This window comes from Protopterus annectens, chromosome 1.part2 (genome assembly GCF_019279795.1).
Source record: "Protopterus annectens isolate FY-2018-M chromosome 1.part2, PAN1.0, whole genome shotgun sequence".
NCBI lineage: Eukaryota > Metazoa > Chordata > Ceratodontiformes > Protopteridae > Protopterus > Protopterus annectens.
Genome location: NC_056727.1, coordinates 590,833,076 through 590,853,668, shown reverse-complemented (window position 1 = coordinate 590,853,668; position 20,593 = coordinate 590,833,076). Strand labels below are relative to the sequence as shown.

General features: G+C 42.3%; 1 protein-coding gene across 1 annotated transcript in view; it reads left to right on the top strand.

Moving 5' to 3' along the window:
* Positions 1-20,593, top strand: part of TAF1A (TATA-box binding protein associated factor, RNA polymerase I subunit A) — a 650,793-nt gene that overhangs the window by 271,288 nt on the left and 358,912 nt on the right. The window contains exon 7 of the mRNA XM_044057862.1: positions 6,573-6,696. Within this exon, the coding sequence (XP_043913797.1) occupies positions 6,573-6,696 (124 nt within the window). The remainder of the gene's footprint in view (positions 1-6,572; positions 6,697-20,593) is intronic.

The following is a 20,593-nucleotide window of genomic DNA, read 5'->3' as shown; positions in this document are numbered from 1 at the left end:
TCAAATTAGCCAACGACATCCTTGTTAAGTTGGTTGTCGGCCCAGCGGTAGTCAGTGAGGCGCTTTCTTTGCCCTTGCAGTCTGTGGATGATCAGCAGCAGGCATCTGCGGAGACCTTTTCTGAGTCCTCCATACTGCAGGCTTCCACTTCATCTTCTGACCCTTTGCCATTTGCCACCTCTGATGGATCTAGAGCCGCTAAGCAGGCGCCGGCTTCAGAGGCCTCTTTTCTCTGCCTGGAGACCAAATCCAAACCGAAGACCTTGATTCAGACTACTGCGGTGGCTAGGCCTCCTGAGTCCCTCTGGCTTTCTAGCAGGCCTTCCAGACGAAAAATCTACTCCAAAGCAGGCACCGGCCTCCCCTCAGATGCCTCAGTCTCAGATGATTAAAATGGCTAGTGATCTCTTCACCCTTATCAGGGGCTCTCAGCCACCTCCTTCTAAGAGGGCTAGGGAATTGTCCCCAGAAGTTTTGTCTGCCTCAGACTCTGAGGTTTCCAGCAACTCTGCTGATGAAGAAGGAAACTCTCCTCTTTTTTCTGGTTTTGAGGATTCTGATGCAGAAGACTCCATCCCTTCTGCCTCCCCTCCGGAAGATTTTTCTTTTGGAGATGCTCTGAATACTCTTAGGGAGCATTTCAGATGGGAAAGTCAGGACTACCCTCAGTCTAAGAAACGGATTAGGGAATTCTTGGATTTGCCACAGCATAAGCCTTTGGCTATCCCTCCGGTTTTGGAAGTTGCCGATGATGTTTTCATGGAGAATTCTTTGACTCCTAATTCTGTTCCTCCTGCTCCCAGAAAGCCTGACAGGTGTTATAGTTCCTGATTCTCATCAGTTCCTTTTCAAGAATCCTACTGCTGATCTAGAGATTATTTCTCAGGGCCCTAAGGGTGTTAAAGCCACGGTTGCTAAAAATCCTGTTCCTTCTGACAGGGAATCTAGGGCCTTGGATGGATGGGGTAAAAAGGTTTATACTTCTTCCACCCTAGCTATTAGGTCTGTTAAATGTCTTTTTCATATGCTTAAGTATCAGCAGCATACTTTGGAGGCTATTAAGGCTAAAATTGCTGGGGTTCCTTCCCTGATGGAGAGTAAGGACATGCAAGATTTATTGAATTCTGCTACTCTTGTCACTAAACATTCTCTACATTGTGGCTTCGACACTTTGCAGGTTTCTTGCAGGGCAGCAGCCACTGGTTCTATCATTAGAAGACATGCTTGGCTCAGAGAACAGCCCCTTTCTGAACCTGTCAAATCTAAATTACTGGATGTGCCTTTGCATAAGGACAATCTTTTTGGTAGCAAAGCAGAAGAGGTATTGAAAAAGTTGGAGGATAAAGCCAAATCTATGCAAACTGTTAAGGGCTTTCTGCACTTTCAGCCTCCTCGTTTTAGTAGACATTACCCTTTTAAGAATTGGACTTTTCCTGACCCTAGTAAACAGGGTCGCACTAGGCCTAAGGGTTACAAGTTTTCGACAGGGCAGACTTCCACCCCTCAAAAGGCTAAGCACTATCAGGCTTCCTCTTCAAAATCGGGGAGTTCTAAGCAAACCTCCCAAAGCAAGCATTCCCAATGACTCTGGCCTTCCCCTGCCTGACTCTGCAGACCCAGGGTTTCCTTTGGGGGGGAAGGTTAGCTATTTTTGCAGATGTCTGGTTCACCATCACATACGACAAATGGGTGTTCAAAATAGTATCCCAAGGCTACAAGTTCTCCTTTCACACCTTCCCTGTCCACCAAGGATACCCAGATATCCCCCCATATCAAAGGGCAGAAGCAGAAAAACATGTTTCTTCTTTGCTAAACCTGGGAGCAATAGAGCCAGTTCCTGCACTACAGATAGGCCAGGGTTTCTAGTCAATACTTTTCCTGGTTCCCAAAAAAGGGGGCACCTGGCACCATGTTCTGGATTTGTCCATTCTAAACACTTTTCTGGTGATTCCCAAATTCAAAATGCTCACTCTTCAGCAGTTGCTGCCAGTGCTGACCCAAGGATTCCTGGCTGGTGACTTTGGATCTCAAAGAAGCTTATCTGCACATCCCAATAAGGGAAAGCTGCAGGCAGTTCCTTCGCTTCAGGGCGGGGAACAGGCACTTCAATTCTCTGCACTGCCCTTTGGTTTATCTACTGCTCCCAGAATTTTTACAAAATGCCTGGCTCCAGTCGTTGCTTTTTTGCAGTCAAAGAAACATTCAAATTTACCCTTACCTGGATGATTGTCTTATTCAGGCAAGCTCTCCAGATCAACTTCTAAAGGATTTGGACTTTGTAAAGAACCTTCTCACCTCTTTGGGCTTGCACCATCAATGAAAAGAAGTCAAAATTGGTACCCACCAGGGAGATTGTATTCCTGGGAGCAAGCCTGAATACAGCCACCAGATGGTATTCCTTCTTCAAGAAAAACAAATGGATCTTTTGAATTACTTCAAAAATTTGGCAGACATGACCCAGCTCTCTGCAAGGCAATTCCTGCAAGCCCTGGGATTCATGCCTTCATGTATTCTGATGATTCCATATGCCAGACTGCATATGAGGAAAATACAATGGTACCTCAAAAACCTTTAGTGTCAACACATTCAGGATTTAGACTTGATACTTCCTCTGATTCCCTGCCTGCAGACTGAGTTCTTTTGGTGGGTGACGGCCTGTGCACAGAACAAAGGTCTGCCTTTCTGTCCACCTCCTGCCAGCCAGACTCTCACCACAGATGCCTCGGACTACGCTTGGGGAACACATCTAGAGGGCAGATGCATTCAGGGGGCTTGGAACTATGAACAGGTTCATTTGCACATAAATCTGAAGGAATTGATGGCAGTCCAGCAGGCCTTGATGGCTTTCAAGCATCTTCTTCTCTCCTGATACTCTTCTGGTCAGGACAGACACCACCACAGTCATGTGGTACATCAACATGCAGGGAGGGACTCACTCTTACCCCCTGTGCAGACAAAGCATGATACTGTGGTCCATAGCAGCTACCACGGGCATTCATCTGATAGCTCAGTTTCTTTCAGGAAGGCTCAACACCTTGGCAGACCAGATGAGCAGGCAGGTCCCTGATCCTCACGAGTGGCAACTAAACAAGACCATCTTCTATTGCATCATTCAGCGTTTGGGTACTCCCCAGGTGGATCTCTTCTCATCTCCAACCAACCACCTTCTTCCAACCTTTTGCACCAGGGATCATCACAACAAAGCTTGGAAAGTGGATGCTCTGTCCTTCCCCTGGGCACAGTTCTGTCTATGCATTCCCTCCTCTGCCTCTTCTTCCCAGAGTGCTGTTAAAGATAAGGGACAAAAAAAACAAAGGGCCATCATCATAGCTCCAGACTGGCCCAGACAACATTGGTATCCACTACTTTGCAGTCTCTCCCAGTCTCAGCCTTGGCATCTTCCCCTGATACCAGATCTCTTGGTTCAGGAGGGGGAAAAATTCTGCATAGTCATCTTCAGACTCTGCATTTGGCAGCTTGGCTCATAATTTAAACCTTTCACAACAGGTGGTTGAGGTCCTTCGTGAGGCCAGGAGGCCAAACACTAGGAAATCTTACGCAGATAAGTGGAAAAAATTCTCCATTTGGATGCAGACTAGAGGGGAAGACCCTTCTCAACCTACTCTTCCTCTTATTCTTGACTATCTGGCAGGCTTGCTTAACGGTGATCTTCTATCAAGATTCTTGCTTCAGCTATTTCTGCTCATTGTTCCTTTGAGCATCCCATTTTCTCTCATCCCTTGATGAAGCAGTTCCTCAGGGGAGCTAGCAATTTAAAGCCTCCCAGAAGGGCACCTACTCCTGCTTGGGATCTTAATTTTGTACTTGAGAAACTTACTGTGCCTCCTTTTGAACCAGCTGCCTCAGCAGACCTGAAGTTTCTCTCCTGGAAAACTGCCTCTTTCTTGGCTATTACTTCAGCTAGAAGAGTTTCTGAGCTGCAGGCCTTAATGGCAGTAGAGTCTTTAAAATCTTCCATGTGGATCGGGTTTTTCTTCGAACTAATCCCTCCTTTATGCCTAAGGTGGTTTCTAGCCTGACTCTTAACCAGTCTATCCACCTGCCTACCTTCTTTCATAATCCTCAGAATAAAGGGAAAAAGTTACTGCATTCCCTGGATGTGCATAGACAGCTTAGATTTTACCTGGACAGGACTAAACCTTTCCAAACGTCGGATCAGTTGTTGATCAGTTTTGCTCCTGGAGCTCAGGGCAAAGCTATTTCTAAAGAGACCATTTCTAAGTGGATTGCTCATTGTATTCACTTTTGTTACTTACAGCATGGCAAGGTTCCTCCTCAGAGTACTAGGACTCATTCTACTAGAGCAGCCTCTACATCAGCAGCTTTTTAAAGAGGTGTACCTACTAGGGACATCCTGGAAGCAGCTACCTGGAATTCTGTCCACACTTTCACTAAACATTACAATTTACCCTTGTTTTCTAAGTCCAGGGCTAGTTTTGCCACTGCAGTGTTGCAGGGGCATCCTTACCAACCCTTAAACAGTGGGTGTCCCTCCTCCCTTTTGTTTTTTTTCCCTGGGCTTTGGGAATCAACCCATTTTGTAAGGACTGCAACAGTGAAACTTGAACATAGTACAGTTGTGTACACTTACCATAAATGTAGATATTTGAGTGTATTCACTGTTGCAGTCCTGGTCCCCCCCTTCAATCCCCCTTTTTTCCTAGGGCACAGACTGGAATTTTCTTTTCCTGATCTAACTTTTTTTGGGGGGCTTCTGACAGTTAAGGCAGGAAAAACTGAGGAAATGGCATTGGCTGTCTTCCTTTGTACCCGACGTCAGGCCTAAACCGAAGGCAGCCAACGTCATATACCAAGGACTTTAGTATTCTGGCCGACTGTGGGCTACCGGGAGCCAGATAACCCATTTAGTAAGGACTGCAACAGTGAATACACTCTAACATCTACATTTATGGTAAGTATACACAACTGTACTTTCTATTAACTTTAAGTACATTATAGTGGTATTAATATTTGCTGTTAAGTTTTCTGCAAAAGCTCTATTCCGTTGATCACTACCACATCATAATAAATGATGCTTACCTCATACTACCATTGCAGGAAATCTCATATTCACTGCATGCTCACTCTAAGAATCATTTATGTTACAGTTGAACATTGCGGGCTTTTTTTGCAAAGTTCAAATGTAACATGATTGGAATGATCATGTCAACTGCAGCACCACTCTTTACATTGCCTGATATCCCCTGGCGCATTTTCGTTACACAGCTGCCAGAAGATGTTTACACAATTATTTATGTCTTTATGTATGTGTGTGTATGTCTGTTTTAGAACAAAAAAATGCTATGTTTCATTCATACAAAAAATAATTAATTGTGGCACTGCGCCCCTGGAAGACGAGCACCCTAGGCAGCCGTCTAGTTGGCCTTTTCTTAAGGCCAGCTCTCCTTTCATGCACCTTTATTATTGTGCATTGGGCAGATGATGCTACTATTGCATATCACTTTCTTTCCCAAGAAAGGAAGGTGAGACAGTAGCACTTGCGCTGATCTGGCCATTCTGTGTTATCTGGGACTTCAGGCCATAACCCAGACTATACTGGGAACATCCCTTGCCAAACAAGTTATTCATCATTGATGTTAAAAATGCAGACCTTGGGGGGGGGGGGATTTGGTTTCTTAATGGCTCCACACTGTTCTTCAGTAACATATAATTTGATAACAGGAAAATTGTGATTAATATTGTAGAGAAGCTTGGAGCCCTGAATAGTAATGTGAGTGCATGGGTCTGAGCTTAGCAGCTGATAGGTAAGCTCTTAAGTGTCTGTCTGTTTTCGAAAAAAAAAAAACGGTCTTCAAAGGTATTCCCTAAAAGAGGGGTGGGGAAGGTTAGCTCTCAGTTGCTTCTGTATGGAACACAAGTAAAGGCATTTGGAATTGTTAATTATAATGCCAGTTCATTTTGTGGTGCATTTCTGTTCCTGCTGAAACCAGTGACCTATATGTATTTCCTTTTCAAGACAGAATGTTTTACTGTTTAAATAATAAATTGGAGCACTAAGTACTAAATAAACATGCTGCTTAAAGTTCTAGACAAAGAGGAATGGTGATCTCAAACATCTGTTGTGGAAGCTTCTGGAACATAATAGTTCTTGTATTTTGTGCAGTCATCCTTTTTGACTGTGATGAGGCATATAAATTAAAAATAAAAAAAAAAAAGTTTGAGCCCCACTGTGGAAAAGTCATGCTCCCAGGCTGTTGAAAGTAAGGAGGACTTACAACTGCTGTCACAGTTTGGGAGGTAGAAGTACTCCAGAAAATGAACCAGCAGGATAGGTTCAGCTTTCCAAAAGTAGTTTCAAGTTATTGTGATAGCATCGATATAAATAGTCTTTGTAAAAAAAAAAAAAAAAAAAAAATTAAAAATGTGAATTATGTCTAGTTCCATGGCAGTGATTTTCAGACAAGCAGAATGGTAGTTTATAGGTTTTATTTAAACACGAGTGTTTTAAGTTATTTTTGATTTTGGTACCCATCTGCAGTGGTACTGCTGAAGGTAGCATTAAAATTTTCTTTTTTCAATTGCTTTTTCAGAAAAGCAGAAACATTGCAAGCTAGGATTAACTGTTTCGTTTACACTTTTGGACTATCCTGACTGGAAGAATAACCTAGATGTTTGGAAACTTTTGGTGAAGCAAATGTCAAAAGCTGCAAATCTGTAAGTGTGGCACAAGATGATAATACAAATGGTAATGTGAAACTGCATCAAACCTTGTATACCTAGTAAGTGGGCTGACTGCCCCTTGCTCTTCACTGCATCTTTTACTTAAAAATTACTTTCTTCAAGGTAGTAAGTTAATTCAGTCCACAACATAGACACTGTCAAGTCAAAATAGCCACAAAAATGTAAAGAAAACATTTATGTCCACAGCCTTGTGCATGTTTACAAGAGTCTGTGCTGAGTGGCAGAATTCTTGTTTGATGGATTTTTTGACTATTGCAAAAGATTTGGATTTGTCATTGTAGTACTCTGAGTAATTAGTTTATGGATATTTATTATCTGTTTGATCTGATTTTGTCCTTTTCATTCATTCCTAAATGAACGGATCTCTGATCTGACCTGGCCACTTTTTCTTTATATTCTAGAATCCAACTCAAGATCCTCCCTTTTATCCATAATGCTCGTGACCACTGCATTACCTCAGATCTCATTTGCTGCTCCAGTGGTTGCGCTCTCTCAACAGTTTTGTTTTTTGGGATAGTGAGTAAAAACATGAATCTGACTTTATATAGCATCTTCTCTTTTACCCACTAAGCTGGTTCATCTTTTTTTGCATCTTTCTTTACCATTCTTTGGAATTCTTCCTTACCATCGCTGGTAATTTTTCCTTTATCTTCTCTGTATGGTAGTACTATTATTGGTTTAATTTTTCTTTACTTTCTCTACTTTTTGTAATAAAAAAAAAAAATTACATTTTTTTCTCTTGACTGATTTTTGCCATTAGGCACAATTCATAGCATGGCTGAAAAGCTTACCAGATTTAAAAAGTGCACTTCCTGTGGGCACAAGATATCCAACTCTGATGCCCACAAGGAGTGCGTTTGTTTAGGCCCTTCTCATGTAGATAATTCTTGTACTACTTATGCTGGTTTCATTGCCAGAGCCATCAGTGATCAACGCAACAAATTAGTGCTTAAGGGCCTTATCCCTGCTTCTGCATCACCTTCTGCTGTGTCTACTTCAGGGGCTCAACCCCTGTCAGACATCAAAATCCAGGGAGCATAGAAAGTGCTGTCCTGTCAGGTCTTCCAAATCTACTCCATCAGAGCCTCCATCTAAGATTCCAGAATTCTCAGATCTGAAATCTTCGAATCCTACATCTTCTACTTAAAAGTCTCCTCAACTCTGAATCCCTGGTTTTTCTCTGGAGTCAGTATCCCCAAGATTGAGGTTTCCTTTCCTACAGGAGACTCCAAGAAAGTCTTCTCAACCTCTTTGATCATATCCTCCCAAAGTCTTACCAAAGCAGAGATGGATAGGATGATGAGAAAATTTCTCAGAATACAGTTCCCAATGGGGGATCTTACCATTTCCATCCGCAGTCGGATCTGTGAGTCTTAAACCTCTCTCACATACTGTCATTACTCCTTCTGTGATCTGACCTTTTGTTTCAGAGCCCTCCGATCTGAGATCTCCAGGAGTCAAACCATTCGATCCAAAGATGCTTCTATCTTCGCCTCTGTTCACTGATCTGTTTACTTTCGACTCCCCTTGGGCAGGACATGTCTCTGAGCTGACATGTTGGCATCTGATCCGAGGGAATGAACTGGATTCCAAAGCTTTCTGAGAAGTTGCTTCCCTTCAGGGTCTCTGCACTAGACAGCTCGGCTCAGACTCTTCCCCCAAAGTGGAGGGTTAGGGAGGGCCCTGTTTTGTCTGATCAGAGAGGGTTGACTCCAGTTAGATTGACCGTGGCTTCTCCTGGCCCTCTGCCTTCGAGGTGGTGAAGAGGGTTTTTTCTCACCTGAGAGCTGTGTTGACTCTTACCTGTTCGGCTCCAGTCCCTATTGCCTCTTCAGATCCGTTATCTGAGTCTCTTCTTCGTACTCCAAAGTGACAGCCAAGCCCGTAAGTTCTTCCATACAATTCCAACTGGTGAATTAACCCACTTCTTCTGATGCATCTCAAGAGCACCCCATTGAAGAGGTTCCCCTAAAGAGGCTGTGCAAAAGGAGGCACTTAAATTCCCATCAGGAATTTTTGACAGAAAACGCCAATTTTGATGAAGGGGAATGGTCCCCTAGATCTCAACCAGAAGGTCTCCATCTGAGACTTTCTAGAAATCCTACACCAAAAAGGTGGGTGGTCTTCTGAAACCTCTTCCCAGGAGGAGTTGGTGTTCCTAGAAGCCTTTGGATCTGGCCCATCTACATCTGGGGTTATCCCACTGGCAGATGAGCTTGTAGATCTTGTCTGCCCCTGGGCATGGAAGGACCCAGACACCGTAGAACCAATTCCAAGACGTCTGGATAAGATTATTGAACTAAGGGAATCCCTGTAGATGCCATGGTTGTTGCGGCAGCCACCAAAAAAAAGCTGGATAAACAGAGCTCCTCTGTCCTTCCCCTAATAGAGAATCTAGGGAGTTGGACAGGTATGAGAAGTGAGTTTATGCCCAAGAGACCTTTACCTTATGGCCATTAAACTATGTGGCACACTTCACTAGATTACAGAGGGACTTAATTAAGGAACTATCTAATTCTACTCCTGGGTCCATATCAGCTGAGGAAGAGAAGACTTCGACTGGCCACCCTACAATCTATATCCAATGCATCCATGAGGTTAATCTCTCGTGCAGCTGAAGGCTCCTGATAGACTGCATGTTCAGTTATAGCCATCAGGAGACATGCCTGGATGCGATTTTTGTGATTTTGTATAGTCCTTTAAACCATCATTCATCAGTCCTCTCTTCGATGGGTCGTCTTTGTTTGGGCCCACCATTAAAGAGATATTTTCCCACAGTGAGCAAGATGGAAAGACCCGGTCTGCCATGGGAATAATTTTACTACCCTGCAGAGACCCTTTTCTAGGAGTCAGCTGTGTGGTAAGAAGATGTGTTTCCAGAAATCTCAAGAACCTTTTTAAGACTCAAGTGGATAATTTTTTCCCAGAGGCAGAGGGGGAAATGATGGAAGATACTGCCCCATGCGGCAGAGGGGGGTCTGTAAAACTAGGGCTTCCGAGATTCATTCTCTGATGGACCCTTTCAAGACTCCTGAAGGATTGCTAGGCTGTTCTTTGGAGGCAGTTGGGGTGGGGGGCTCTTATCCTTGCACCCAAAAACCTGAGTAGTCATCACAAAAGTTACATGGGTGCAAAGGATCGTATGCAGAAGATATTTCATTCCCTTTTTTGCAACTTCCCTCAGTGAAAAGAAAATGTTTCCTGCTGATGGGGTGGAACATCAGGAAGTTAGCAGCTCTAGGGATTCAAAAGCTGCTAAACAAAAGGGTTATCCAAGTGGTCCCACCAAACCAAAGATGATTCAGATTTTACTCAAGGTTCTTTTTAGTGCCAAAGAAAACAGGGGGATCTGAGACCTATTTTGGATCTCTGTTATCTGATTCAGTTTGTAAATTCTGGATGGACATGATTTAGTCCATTCTGCCACTGTTACAGAAGGACAACTGGATGTGCTGTATAGGTATTTGGGGTGCATACCATTACATCATAATGAATAGACACTCTTGAAGAAACCTGTGCTTCTGGCTGGGAGACTGTCACTGCCAGTTCAGATCCCTGCACTTCTGGCTCACCACAGCCCCTAGGGTGTTCACCAAATGCATGGCAGTTGTAGCAGCTCATCTCAGGTTGCACGGATTCAGTGTGTTTCCTTATCTGTATGACTGGCTTCTCACTGCACCAACCCAGGCATCTTCTAGTAAATGCCAAGGATTACTTACTCCAATTATCTAATTTCCTGGGGATCACGATAAATCTTTCAAAAATCCCATCTTCAACCAGAAGAGGTCTTGGAGTTTATAGGGGCTCGACTAGATACAGTCGGCAGTCTCACTCTTTTTCTCTCTGTCAGTCCTCTCCCCCAGCAAAAATGGTTCTTCAAGCTTTAGGCTCGATGGCTGCAGCAGATAACTTAAAACCCACTGCTCGTCTTCATATGTGAATTCTCTAGAGGACTCTAGCAGTATAGTGGTCCATTCTTCGACAACCTTTACAGCATCCTATAAAACTGTTTTGAGTCTACTCTGGTGAATTCAATCTGATGAAGTGCGTCAGGGATGTTCCTTTGTCTTTCCTTCTCCCAAATGCCACACTGACCACAGACTCTCTTCCCATTTGGAGTAGGAGGGCATTTCTTGGGACGGACTTTTCAAGGCATGTGTTCCCCAAAAGAGACCAAATTGCACATAAACATCTTAAGAGATGAGAATGGTCCTTTAATGTTGCAGGCCTTTCAGAACTCTCTTCTTTTAAGTACAATTGTTATTCAAATGAACACTATGCCCATAGTTTAGTATATCAACAAACAAGGGGGAACCAGATCTTGCCCCCTTTGCCGAGAAGCAATGAGAGTTTGGTGGTTGGTGATCTCCTCCAGCTGCTTTCTTGTAGCAATGCACGTACCAAGGAAATCCAACATTCTAACAGATAAGCTCAGCAGAATTAACCTGATGCCTCATGAGTAGTCTCTGTCAGTCAGTGGCAAACATTATCTTCCACGAATGGGGTCAAACTTGCAATGATCTATTCACCTCTCCCTTCAACAGCAAATGCAGCATGTTCTTCACCCCAATTCCCCCTCAGGGGCAGTCACAGAGAGATGCTTTAGTCCACATTTGGCTTTCCATTCTTCATGCTTATCCTCCTCTGTCTCTAATCCTCAAATTCCTTCAGAAAGCACTCTGGTTGAAGAGCAAGGTAATCCTCATTCCCCTCTTTTGGCCTCAGCAAGTGTGGTTACCCTGCCAATGATCTCACCTGCTGTGTCCTCCTTGGACACTGGACCCCAGTCCAGATCTCCTTGCCTCATCCATCAAGGATGACTCATCTGAACATTACATGCCTTTGGTTGACCATATGGTTTCTGCAATTCCAATGATGGCTAGACATTCTAGGCTTTCCTCTCCTGTTCGCCAAATTTTATTTTCATCCCAGAAGCCCTCTATAAGAAATATTTGTAAAAGTAAATGGAAAAAGTTTTCTTTTTGGGCTCAACAGAGAGAATTGGATCATTTCACTGCTCCAATCCCTGCTGTTTTAGATTCTGTTTTTCAGGGTGATGCGAGTTTCTCTACCATCAAAGTTCAGCTGGCAGCCATCTTTAATTTCTATATTGGCAATAATATTTCCCCCTTTAGCTTCATCCAAGTTAGATAAGGCCTTTCTTAAAGGTATGTTTTTTACTTAGACCTCCTATAAAGAATCTTACTCTGACTTGGTATCTCGCTGTTGTATTACAGAGTTTAGTACAGTCGCACTTTGTGCCCTCAGCTAAAGCAGATCTCAAATTTCTTTCTTTCTTGTGGCTGTAACCTCTCCGAGGCAAGTCTGTGAACTCCAAGTGCTGTCTTCAAAACTGCCTTATTTGATTTTCCCTAAAGATAGGGTTACCATATGTACATATCCTTCCATTTTACTAAAAGTTGTCTCAGAAACAAACTCATTCAAGTTATCAACTTGCTAGTTTTCTTTTCTAAATTTGACAATAAAGGAGAATGCATAATTCACCTTTTAGATGTACATAGGCAACTTTTTGTTTCTGTCTTCGTAGGATGAAAGATTTTAGAAAAACTTGTCAATTATTCGTTTCATTTGCCAGTAACAAATTGGGAGCACTAGTATCAAAAAGTACACTAGCCAAATGAATAAGATTATATTTCTTAGATTTATTCTTCGAGAGGTTTAACCTTGTCAAAACAGCCAAAAGCACACTCAGCTTTGTCAATGGCTATGTCATCTACTTTTTGGGCCAGAGCTTCTATTGATGATGTTTGTAAGGCTGCCACTTTGGTGGGTGTAATGCTCATACCTTTATTGCTCGTTACAAGTTGGATATCATCTCTAGAAACAGGGCTGCATTTGGTTCTACTGTCCTCCGGAGCATTCTTCTTTGAGGGCCACCAGAGGTTACTATAACTGGGGACTCTATCCCATTCACTGAAGAACGAATGAAAATGACATCAGATATAAAAATAATGTACTCACCATAACTATACACCTATGTTGTCTGTTTTCATTCTTTCCCAACCCCCCCAGCCATGTCTTTGGTAGTGACCTGATGATGATTTTTTGTTAAGAACTAGAGTTCCTGTTTGAGCCCCTTTGCTGTTACTGTTCTACTTTATCTACAGTATTATGATTATGTTGTATATTTTAAATATAGTATAGTAGCAACAAACTCGATCTGAGGTAATGCATTGGCCAGGTGCATTATGGGTAAAGAGAGGAGCTTGAAAGTCAGATCTCTAGAATCTAGAGAAAAAAGCGGCAGAGTCACATTTGAGGGTCAGATCTGAGACCCATTCATTGAGGAAGAATGAAAATGGACAACACAGATGCATAGTTATGTTGAGTACATAACTTTTATTTAACCATGTAAGCCCAGTAGACAATGTCCCTTTTCAGGGACAACCTGGTACCATTGTTTGGTTAAGTGACTTACTCAGTCACACAGTAGGCAAATGGAAGTGGAAGGAATCAAATACTGAACCATTGACTACAATCATCATTTTATTAACACTAAAGTGCCATAATTCTGTGGACTAACTGCCAGACTTAGTTCAGTAACTACACCACCAGACGTAGCCATTAATTGTTGTTCAAAGTATCTTTGCTGCAGAACATTAATAGATTAGTGGGACCAGTTACAGGAAGATGTCATTCTTCAAACTGCACTCCTAGAGCAGTCAGACATTCCTTGGACTTGTCTTGAGGTTATGTAGTCCACCGAGGTTATCAAATGGTAAGTCTGTTATAAAAAGAAGGTAGTCTGATCCATCTTTTTTCCCCAATGAAATAAGTGTTGCTGTTATCATTTGAATTCATCAGATGTTTTTAGGCAAAGGCTGAAAGGAGTGTCTTTGGACATTTGCCTTTTTTTGTGCTTGAACTCAAGAGTAGGTTATATATTTGGGATTTTATCACATGCCTGTTGACATCACCAGAAGAAAGTCGCCCACAAATGAGCCAATGGAAGACTGCTTTTTCCTGTGAACTACCTTCTACTCTGTGTTTTTTGTCCTAGTGAGGACTGTAGTTTGACCGTTAGTGAGCACTGAGAGTTTCTTAAATGATCATAAAAAAAATTGAAAAGAGGTTTTTGGCAAACATTGCATGTTTATTTGTTGCATTAGGACCAGGGGCATCTATCCCCTGCTCTAGTTGACAAATCTGTCTAGTAGCATATAATTTAGAAGAAAGCTCAAGGAGGTCTCCAAAACGCAACTCCAAGCACAGCACAATGCATAAACTGAAGAAGTATTGGTTAAAGTGTCCATGGGTGGGCAATATAAGGCCTTAGAGTCAACCAACCTCATTTAAGCAAGAAGATTCTCATCTCTTTGAGGACAAAGTGCATCACCTCCCAACATCATTTGATACCTTTCACCCCATAGATTTGTTGGAAAATTATATAAATAGCTTAGTCTTTTCTAATCAGTTTTACTTTCTCTAGGTAAAACTGAAGATCTGATGTCAATTTTCATTCATTCCTCAGCAGTTAGTTTCATATCCAACTCAGCTATGATTTTAGCTTATGGCCACTAAAAAGCTCTTGAGCTCTTCCCTTACCCATAATGCACCAACCCCTAACATACCTCAGATCTCATTTGCTACTTTCACGTTTGGACATGGGCACTTTAAGCACTCAAACGTTTGAGTAGATAAGTTGATTATTTTCTTTTATTTTCTGTATAAAAATCTTAATGCCCTGCTTTTACGTGTTTTTTAGTGTAATCTTACCATATTGGTAAGCTTTTTCCCCTTTTCCCATGCTTTTAGTATAATTACAATTACTGTTGCTGGTATTTGTATTTTTGAGTGGTAGTAAAAAAAAAAAAAAAAAGCTTCTTTTGTATTATTAAAAATGTCTGAAAAGATCCAGCTGACCTTAAAAGTTTCACAAATGTGGGCACAAGTTGCCTGTCTCCATTACATATGCTTTGTGTGTCTACTGTTTGGGCCCAGACCATTTACATGTGGATTGCTCCATTTGCAAGGCCTTCAACCCATGTGTAATCGCTGACAGAAAAATAAGTTGATTCTGAAAGGACTCTTACCTTCTTCATTTTCAGAGGCTATTCCTGAGGCTTAGCCCCACAAACCTAAGCTTAAGGAGCCTTCAGCTAAGCTTTCAGAAAAAAACACCAAGTCAGTTCCAAAGACTGCCCTAGCTTAGCCGGCATCTGAGTCAAAAATGGCTTCCTCAGATCCTAGCTTTTCAGATCTGAAGCTGTTGCTCATGACCAGCTTATTCCCCGTCTATTGATCCAGTACTCTCTAGAGTACCTTCCCCATATATTGACTCCCACCAGCTCTCTAGGTTCCCATCAGTAATGTCTTATTCTTTCAGATGTCTAACTGAGGCTGATGTGGATAGAATGATGGGGAAATTTCTCTCAGCACAAATACAGATGGGAGTTCTCCCGGCTCCTACCCCTTCGGGTCAAGGAGTCCTTATTTGTACTACACCAATCTCAGCTCAGTCTCCAATCCAACCTATAATTTCAGAGCCCTTGGATTACAAAAGACTCTAAGCTATTTATATAATTTTCCAGCAAGTCTGTGGGGTGAAAGGTTTCAAATATTGTTGTGAGGTTATGCACCTGGTCCTCACAGAGATGAGAACCTTCTTGTCCTTGGATCATAGTCTCCCGGGACCATCTGGATTAGATCCTGAGATTTTTAGTGTCATCGAAATGTCCCTGTTTGGATACAAGGTATTAAAGTTGACTCCAGAGTTGTCAGTGCTCTCTCTTCCCATTGGAGCCTCTGCATTGGACAGCTAGGCTCTGAACTCCACAATGGGTGGACTGCTTTCGGGACAGAAAGAGCTAATGGAGTGGAAGCGTGGCTTTTTGGCTCTGTTCATTTCCTTCTCCCCAGAGCAGTCTCCCTTTGAGGTGGTGGAGAGTGTGTTCTCTGCTTCTGCAGGACTGATGACCCCTAACCCCCCTCTGATTTCCCCTGTGGATCCTGTGTGCCTCTGTGTCCTGAGCCTCAGCATTCTATGCCACAGGGACAGCCAGCCCAACATGTCCAGGTTACCCAGCAGGGTATTAGTATTTCTTACAATACTTCTCCGGAGCATCCCACCAAATAAATTCCTTTGAAGAGGAAGAGGAGGCACTTGAACTCTCCTCAGGAGTCCGTCACCGAAAATAGTGATTTTTGATGAAGGAGAAGAGTCCCCCAGATCACCACCCAAAGACGTCTCATTCAGAGACAGCTTTAAGATTCTTAAGCAGAGGAGTGGTTGGTGTAGTGATGAACGTTCCCCAGAGGAATCCATATTCCTGGAGGCCTTTGGGTCTGCCCATCTACCTCCTGAGTAACACTGCCCACTGATGAACTCATTGGCTTGATCTCTAGGTGGGTGTGGAAGGAGCTAGACACAGTTGAACCAGTCTCCAAAAGATAGGATTGGATTGTGGGACCACCTGTAGGAAGGGAGTTTTTGGATTAAGGGAGTGCCCGTAGATGCTATATTCAAGGTGTTGGCCACCAAGAAGGAACTTGTGGAGCAGAGTTCCTATGTCCATCCCTTAACAAGGAGTCTAGGCCTTTGGACAGATTTGGGAAGCATGTTTATGCTTCAGCGACCTTTGCCTTCAGATTGCTAAACTACTTGGTACATTTTACAAGACTACAGAGGGACTTGGTAAAAGAACTGTCAAAATCCCTTTCTGGAACCACTACTGCTGAGACTCAGACTTCTGTGCCCTCACATTTGGCGATGCTACAATCCATTTCTATATCATCATGAGGCTTATCTCTCATGCAGCTGAGGGTACTTCAAGGGGAGCACATTCAAGCATTTCCATTAGGAGGCATGCCTGGATGCACTTTTGTGACTTTACGGAGCCCTTCAAGTCTTCTTTTGTTAATGCTCCCTTTTGACAGAACCTTCTTATTTGTCCCCAAAGTGAAGAACACACTTTCCAGGTGTGAATGGGATGGAAAGACTCTCTACAGTGGGAGTATGTTTTTTGACCCCTCAAAGGACCTTCTGCAGGAACAACGATTATGATGAACAATGTGGTTCAAGAAGTCCTAGTGTCCTTTTCAAGATCCACATGGAGATAGTTCAACCAGAGGCAGAGGGAGGAATTCAAAAGTAGGAAGACTCTTCCCACACGGCAGAGTAGGCCCACAGAACCAAGGGCCTAGAGATTCCTTCTTTGACTGACCCTGCCAGTGCACCTGAAAGGAGGCCCGATTGTGACTCCCTAGAGGCAATCGGGAGTTGTTTATCCATGCACCAGAGAGCATGGCTAGACATCACAAAAGATATGTGGGTGCAGAGGATTATTTCCAGAGGTTATATAATTCCCTTTTTCTCTTCCACCTCCATCTATATGCAACTTTCCCGATGTTCCACCCAGTAAGAGGAAAGCAGCAACACTAGAAATACAAAAGCTGCTAGAAAAGAGTCATCAAAGATCCCACCAGACTAGACAGAATCTGGGACTTTCTCAAGATTCTTTTTAGTGCCAAAGAAAACAGGGGACTGGAGACTATTTTTAGCTCTCAGCAACTTGAAAAATCAGTTTGACGCACACAGTTTCAGGTTGTGACTGTTCAGTTCATTCTGCCCTTTTTGTGCAAGGGTGACTGGATGTGCTCGATAGACCTTCAAGATGCATATATCACATAAAAATGAACAGGCAGGAGGGTATCTATGCTTCTGGCTGGGAGGCAGTCATTACCAGTTCAGAGCATTGCCCTTTGGCCATACCACAACCCCCAGGGTGTTCACCAAATGCATGGCAGTGGTAGCAGCTCACTGCAGAGATTCCAAGTGTTTCTGTACTTAGATGACTGGCTTATTACTGCCTCGGCATCTACTAGGAGCACAGGATCAGATCCTCCAGACTTGCTGCCATCTGGGGATAATCCTAAATTATAACCAATCTTTGTTAGAACCATCTCAGACATTGGAATTCATAGGAGCAAATTTGAATGTGGTGTCAGCAACAGCTTCTCTTTCTCTGTCAGAAGTGCAAACTATTAGATTTCAGGTAAGAAGAATAATTCAAAGTACCACAATTTCAGCCTGATTGAGTCTGCAAGTCTTGGAGTCAATGTCAGCGGCTATAGTCCTAGTTCCTCTGGCAAGATTTCACATGAGAATTCTTCAGTGGATGTTAGCAACACAGTGGCCTGTTCTTTACCAACACGTGTCAACCCAAATAAGAATCACTCAGGTATGCAAGAGATACCTTTGATGGTGGATTTGATCAGATCAGGTTGTATAAGGCTGTTCATTCATTTTCCCTCAGCCCAAGGCCATAGTGACCGCGGATGTATCCCAGATTGGGTATGGGGGGGTACTTCCTGGGGAAAACAGTCCAAGGTACTTGGTCCCCCAAAGAGGCCAGCATGCATGTGAATGTCCTGGAAATCAGAGCAGTGCTCTTAGCATTGCAAGCCTTCCAAGGCTCTCTCCCTTTTGGGACAATTGAGATTCAAACAGTCCATATTTATTTATTTTATTTATATTGTTTATTTACTGGAATAGTCCGACTGGGTGGGTAACTCATTTTCAGCGAATACCCAAGGAAAAGCCCCAATAGTTACAAAGAATACATATGTAAGAAACAACAAGCATAGGACAATGCAATCAAAGTAACCCCACAGAAAATTCATAATATAAGAAAATACAGACTTAAGTTGTGACAATCAAAAAAGTCCCATAAGTTGCACATAATTCATATGTAATATAAAAAATACAAACATATGTTGAGAATCAACATTAGCTCCAATGGTTGATCATAAATGTGTTGAAAAACATCATACTATTAGAGGAACAATACCACACTTGCATACAAAGAAAATTGTAATATTTATAGAAACCTGGTTAGATACATGTCAGAGTGGCCAAGATTAGTAGTGGAAGATAGAAAGCTTAGTAAATTCAGGATCTGTTATTAGAATATCTCTGGAAGTGTTCACTTGGGATTTAGACAAGAGCAGAGTCAGGAGTTGGTTAGTGGTGACTATAGGAGTGTTTTAAATTTTTGGGGGTTGACAGTTGTTAGTATAGGGTGGGATGGGTGGGGGCAAATTCCATGTCCTGAGGATGTGATTGGAGTAGAGAAAATCTCCAAGGAAGTTGTGAGCCTTAGTGGCTTGTAATAGAAACTTGTTGGAATATGTGGGCTGACTTAAGTATGTGTTGTAGAGCTGGGCATTTTTAGGTTGAATATACTATGTTGTGGGCTATTGTAAGTTGGGTGAGTGCAAGGAGGTTGGATAATTCCAGACAGTTTAGTTTGTGTAAGGCATTATAGTGATGTGTTCTGTATGGGAAGTTGTTACCAAATCTAGCAACCTTTTTATAACGTGCGTCTAGCTAGACTGGTTTTCTTTAGGTTGGTGAAGATGGAAGAGGCATAGAGGAGGGAAGACAGTAAAGTCCTGGCAGTAGGTTGTCTAGTGAAGTCAGTGAAATGTGGTTTAGATCTGTAGAGGGAGCCTAGTTTTATGTCTACGTACTTTATAAAAATTGACAGATGTTTACCGAATTTCATGTTATCAATTGTGATGCCAAGTAGCTTGCTGTGTGGTACTAGTTCAGTCTTGGTGTTATTGATGAATAGATTTGGAAGGGTGAGTGGTTGGTCAAAGGGCTTATTATTTAAGAAGATCATTAGTTTTTGGCTTATTTGGATTCAGGATTAAATGAGAGTTAGCAAGCCAAGATTCTACTGCAGAAAATGCAAGCTGGGTTTTTTCTTGAAGCTTGAAAAGGGAGGGGGGCTGTACAGATGAACCAAAGATCAGCATATTGTATGATTGTGGCCAGGTTTGTAGCAGAGTAGAGCTTGTTATCAAATTTTTGATAGGAGTGAAACTAAAATTGAGCCCTGAGTTACACCTAGTGTAACAGGTAGTGTAGGGGAGAGAATTCATTTTCCATTTCACTGCTTGATTTCAGTCTGATAGGTAATCATGGAACCATTATATAGCAGAATAGCTTAGTTTAAGAAACAGGAGTTCATGTAGAAGTTTTTGATGGGAGACTGTATCAAAGGCTTTGAACATATCTAGGAATATTGAGGAGACTAGTTGTCAATTATTTCTGAGATGGTTGATTTTGTCTGTAAAGCTTAAGAGAGTTGTAGTGGTGCTGTAGTTGGGTCAAAAGCCATGTTGGGTGTTAGAAGATTATTAGAGAGCAGGGGTTTCATGAGTCGGGAGTGAATACATTTTTCTAAGATTTTGGAGAGGAGTGACAGAATCGCGACTGGTCTGTAGTTAGAAAGGTCAGTACAGGTTTCCCCTTTGTGTAGTGGTATTATATAGGAAGTTTTCCATATTTTGGGAAATTGATGCTCAGACATGGAGCTATTAATTAGTGTCGAGATTGGATAGGCAATAATATCAGCAGCTAGCTTAAGATAGAAAGTAGGGAGTGTATCAGCAGCAAGGGTGGATAGTTTGTTTATGGAGCATTCTTAATAGTAAGTAGTTTTAGTGGGCTTGAAAGAAAAACTATTTGATGTTTCAATAGGTTCAGTGGGGATTTTTAGTGGTATGGTAATGTTTGTTTTGGTTAATTCACCAATTCCATTCTAAACTTAAGGGGCTGTACTATCCAGTGTATTTGTGGTTGAGGGAGTTGGGGTTACAGATTGACCTGGCCGTAAGAGCAGATTTATAGTTGCCCAGAATTTTTTGGGGTTGTTTTGGAATTTTTGTGTTGCTGTATAGTATGATTTTTGTCATTTTTTGCCTGGTTTTTTTAATTTATTTCTTAGTTGCCCATAATAGTTTAGTTTATCCGGGCTTTTATTGGACTGATATTGTGACCAAATATTCTCTCTGGTTCTGCAAAGGCGTTTTGTTTCTTTGGTTAGCCATGGAGCATATT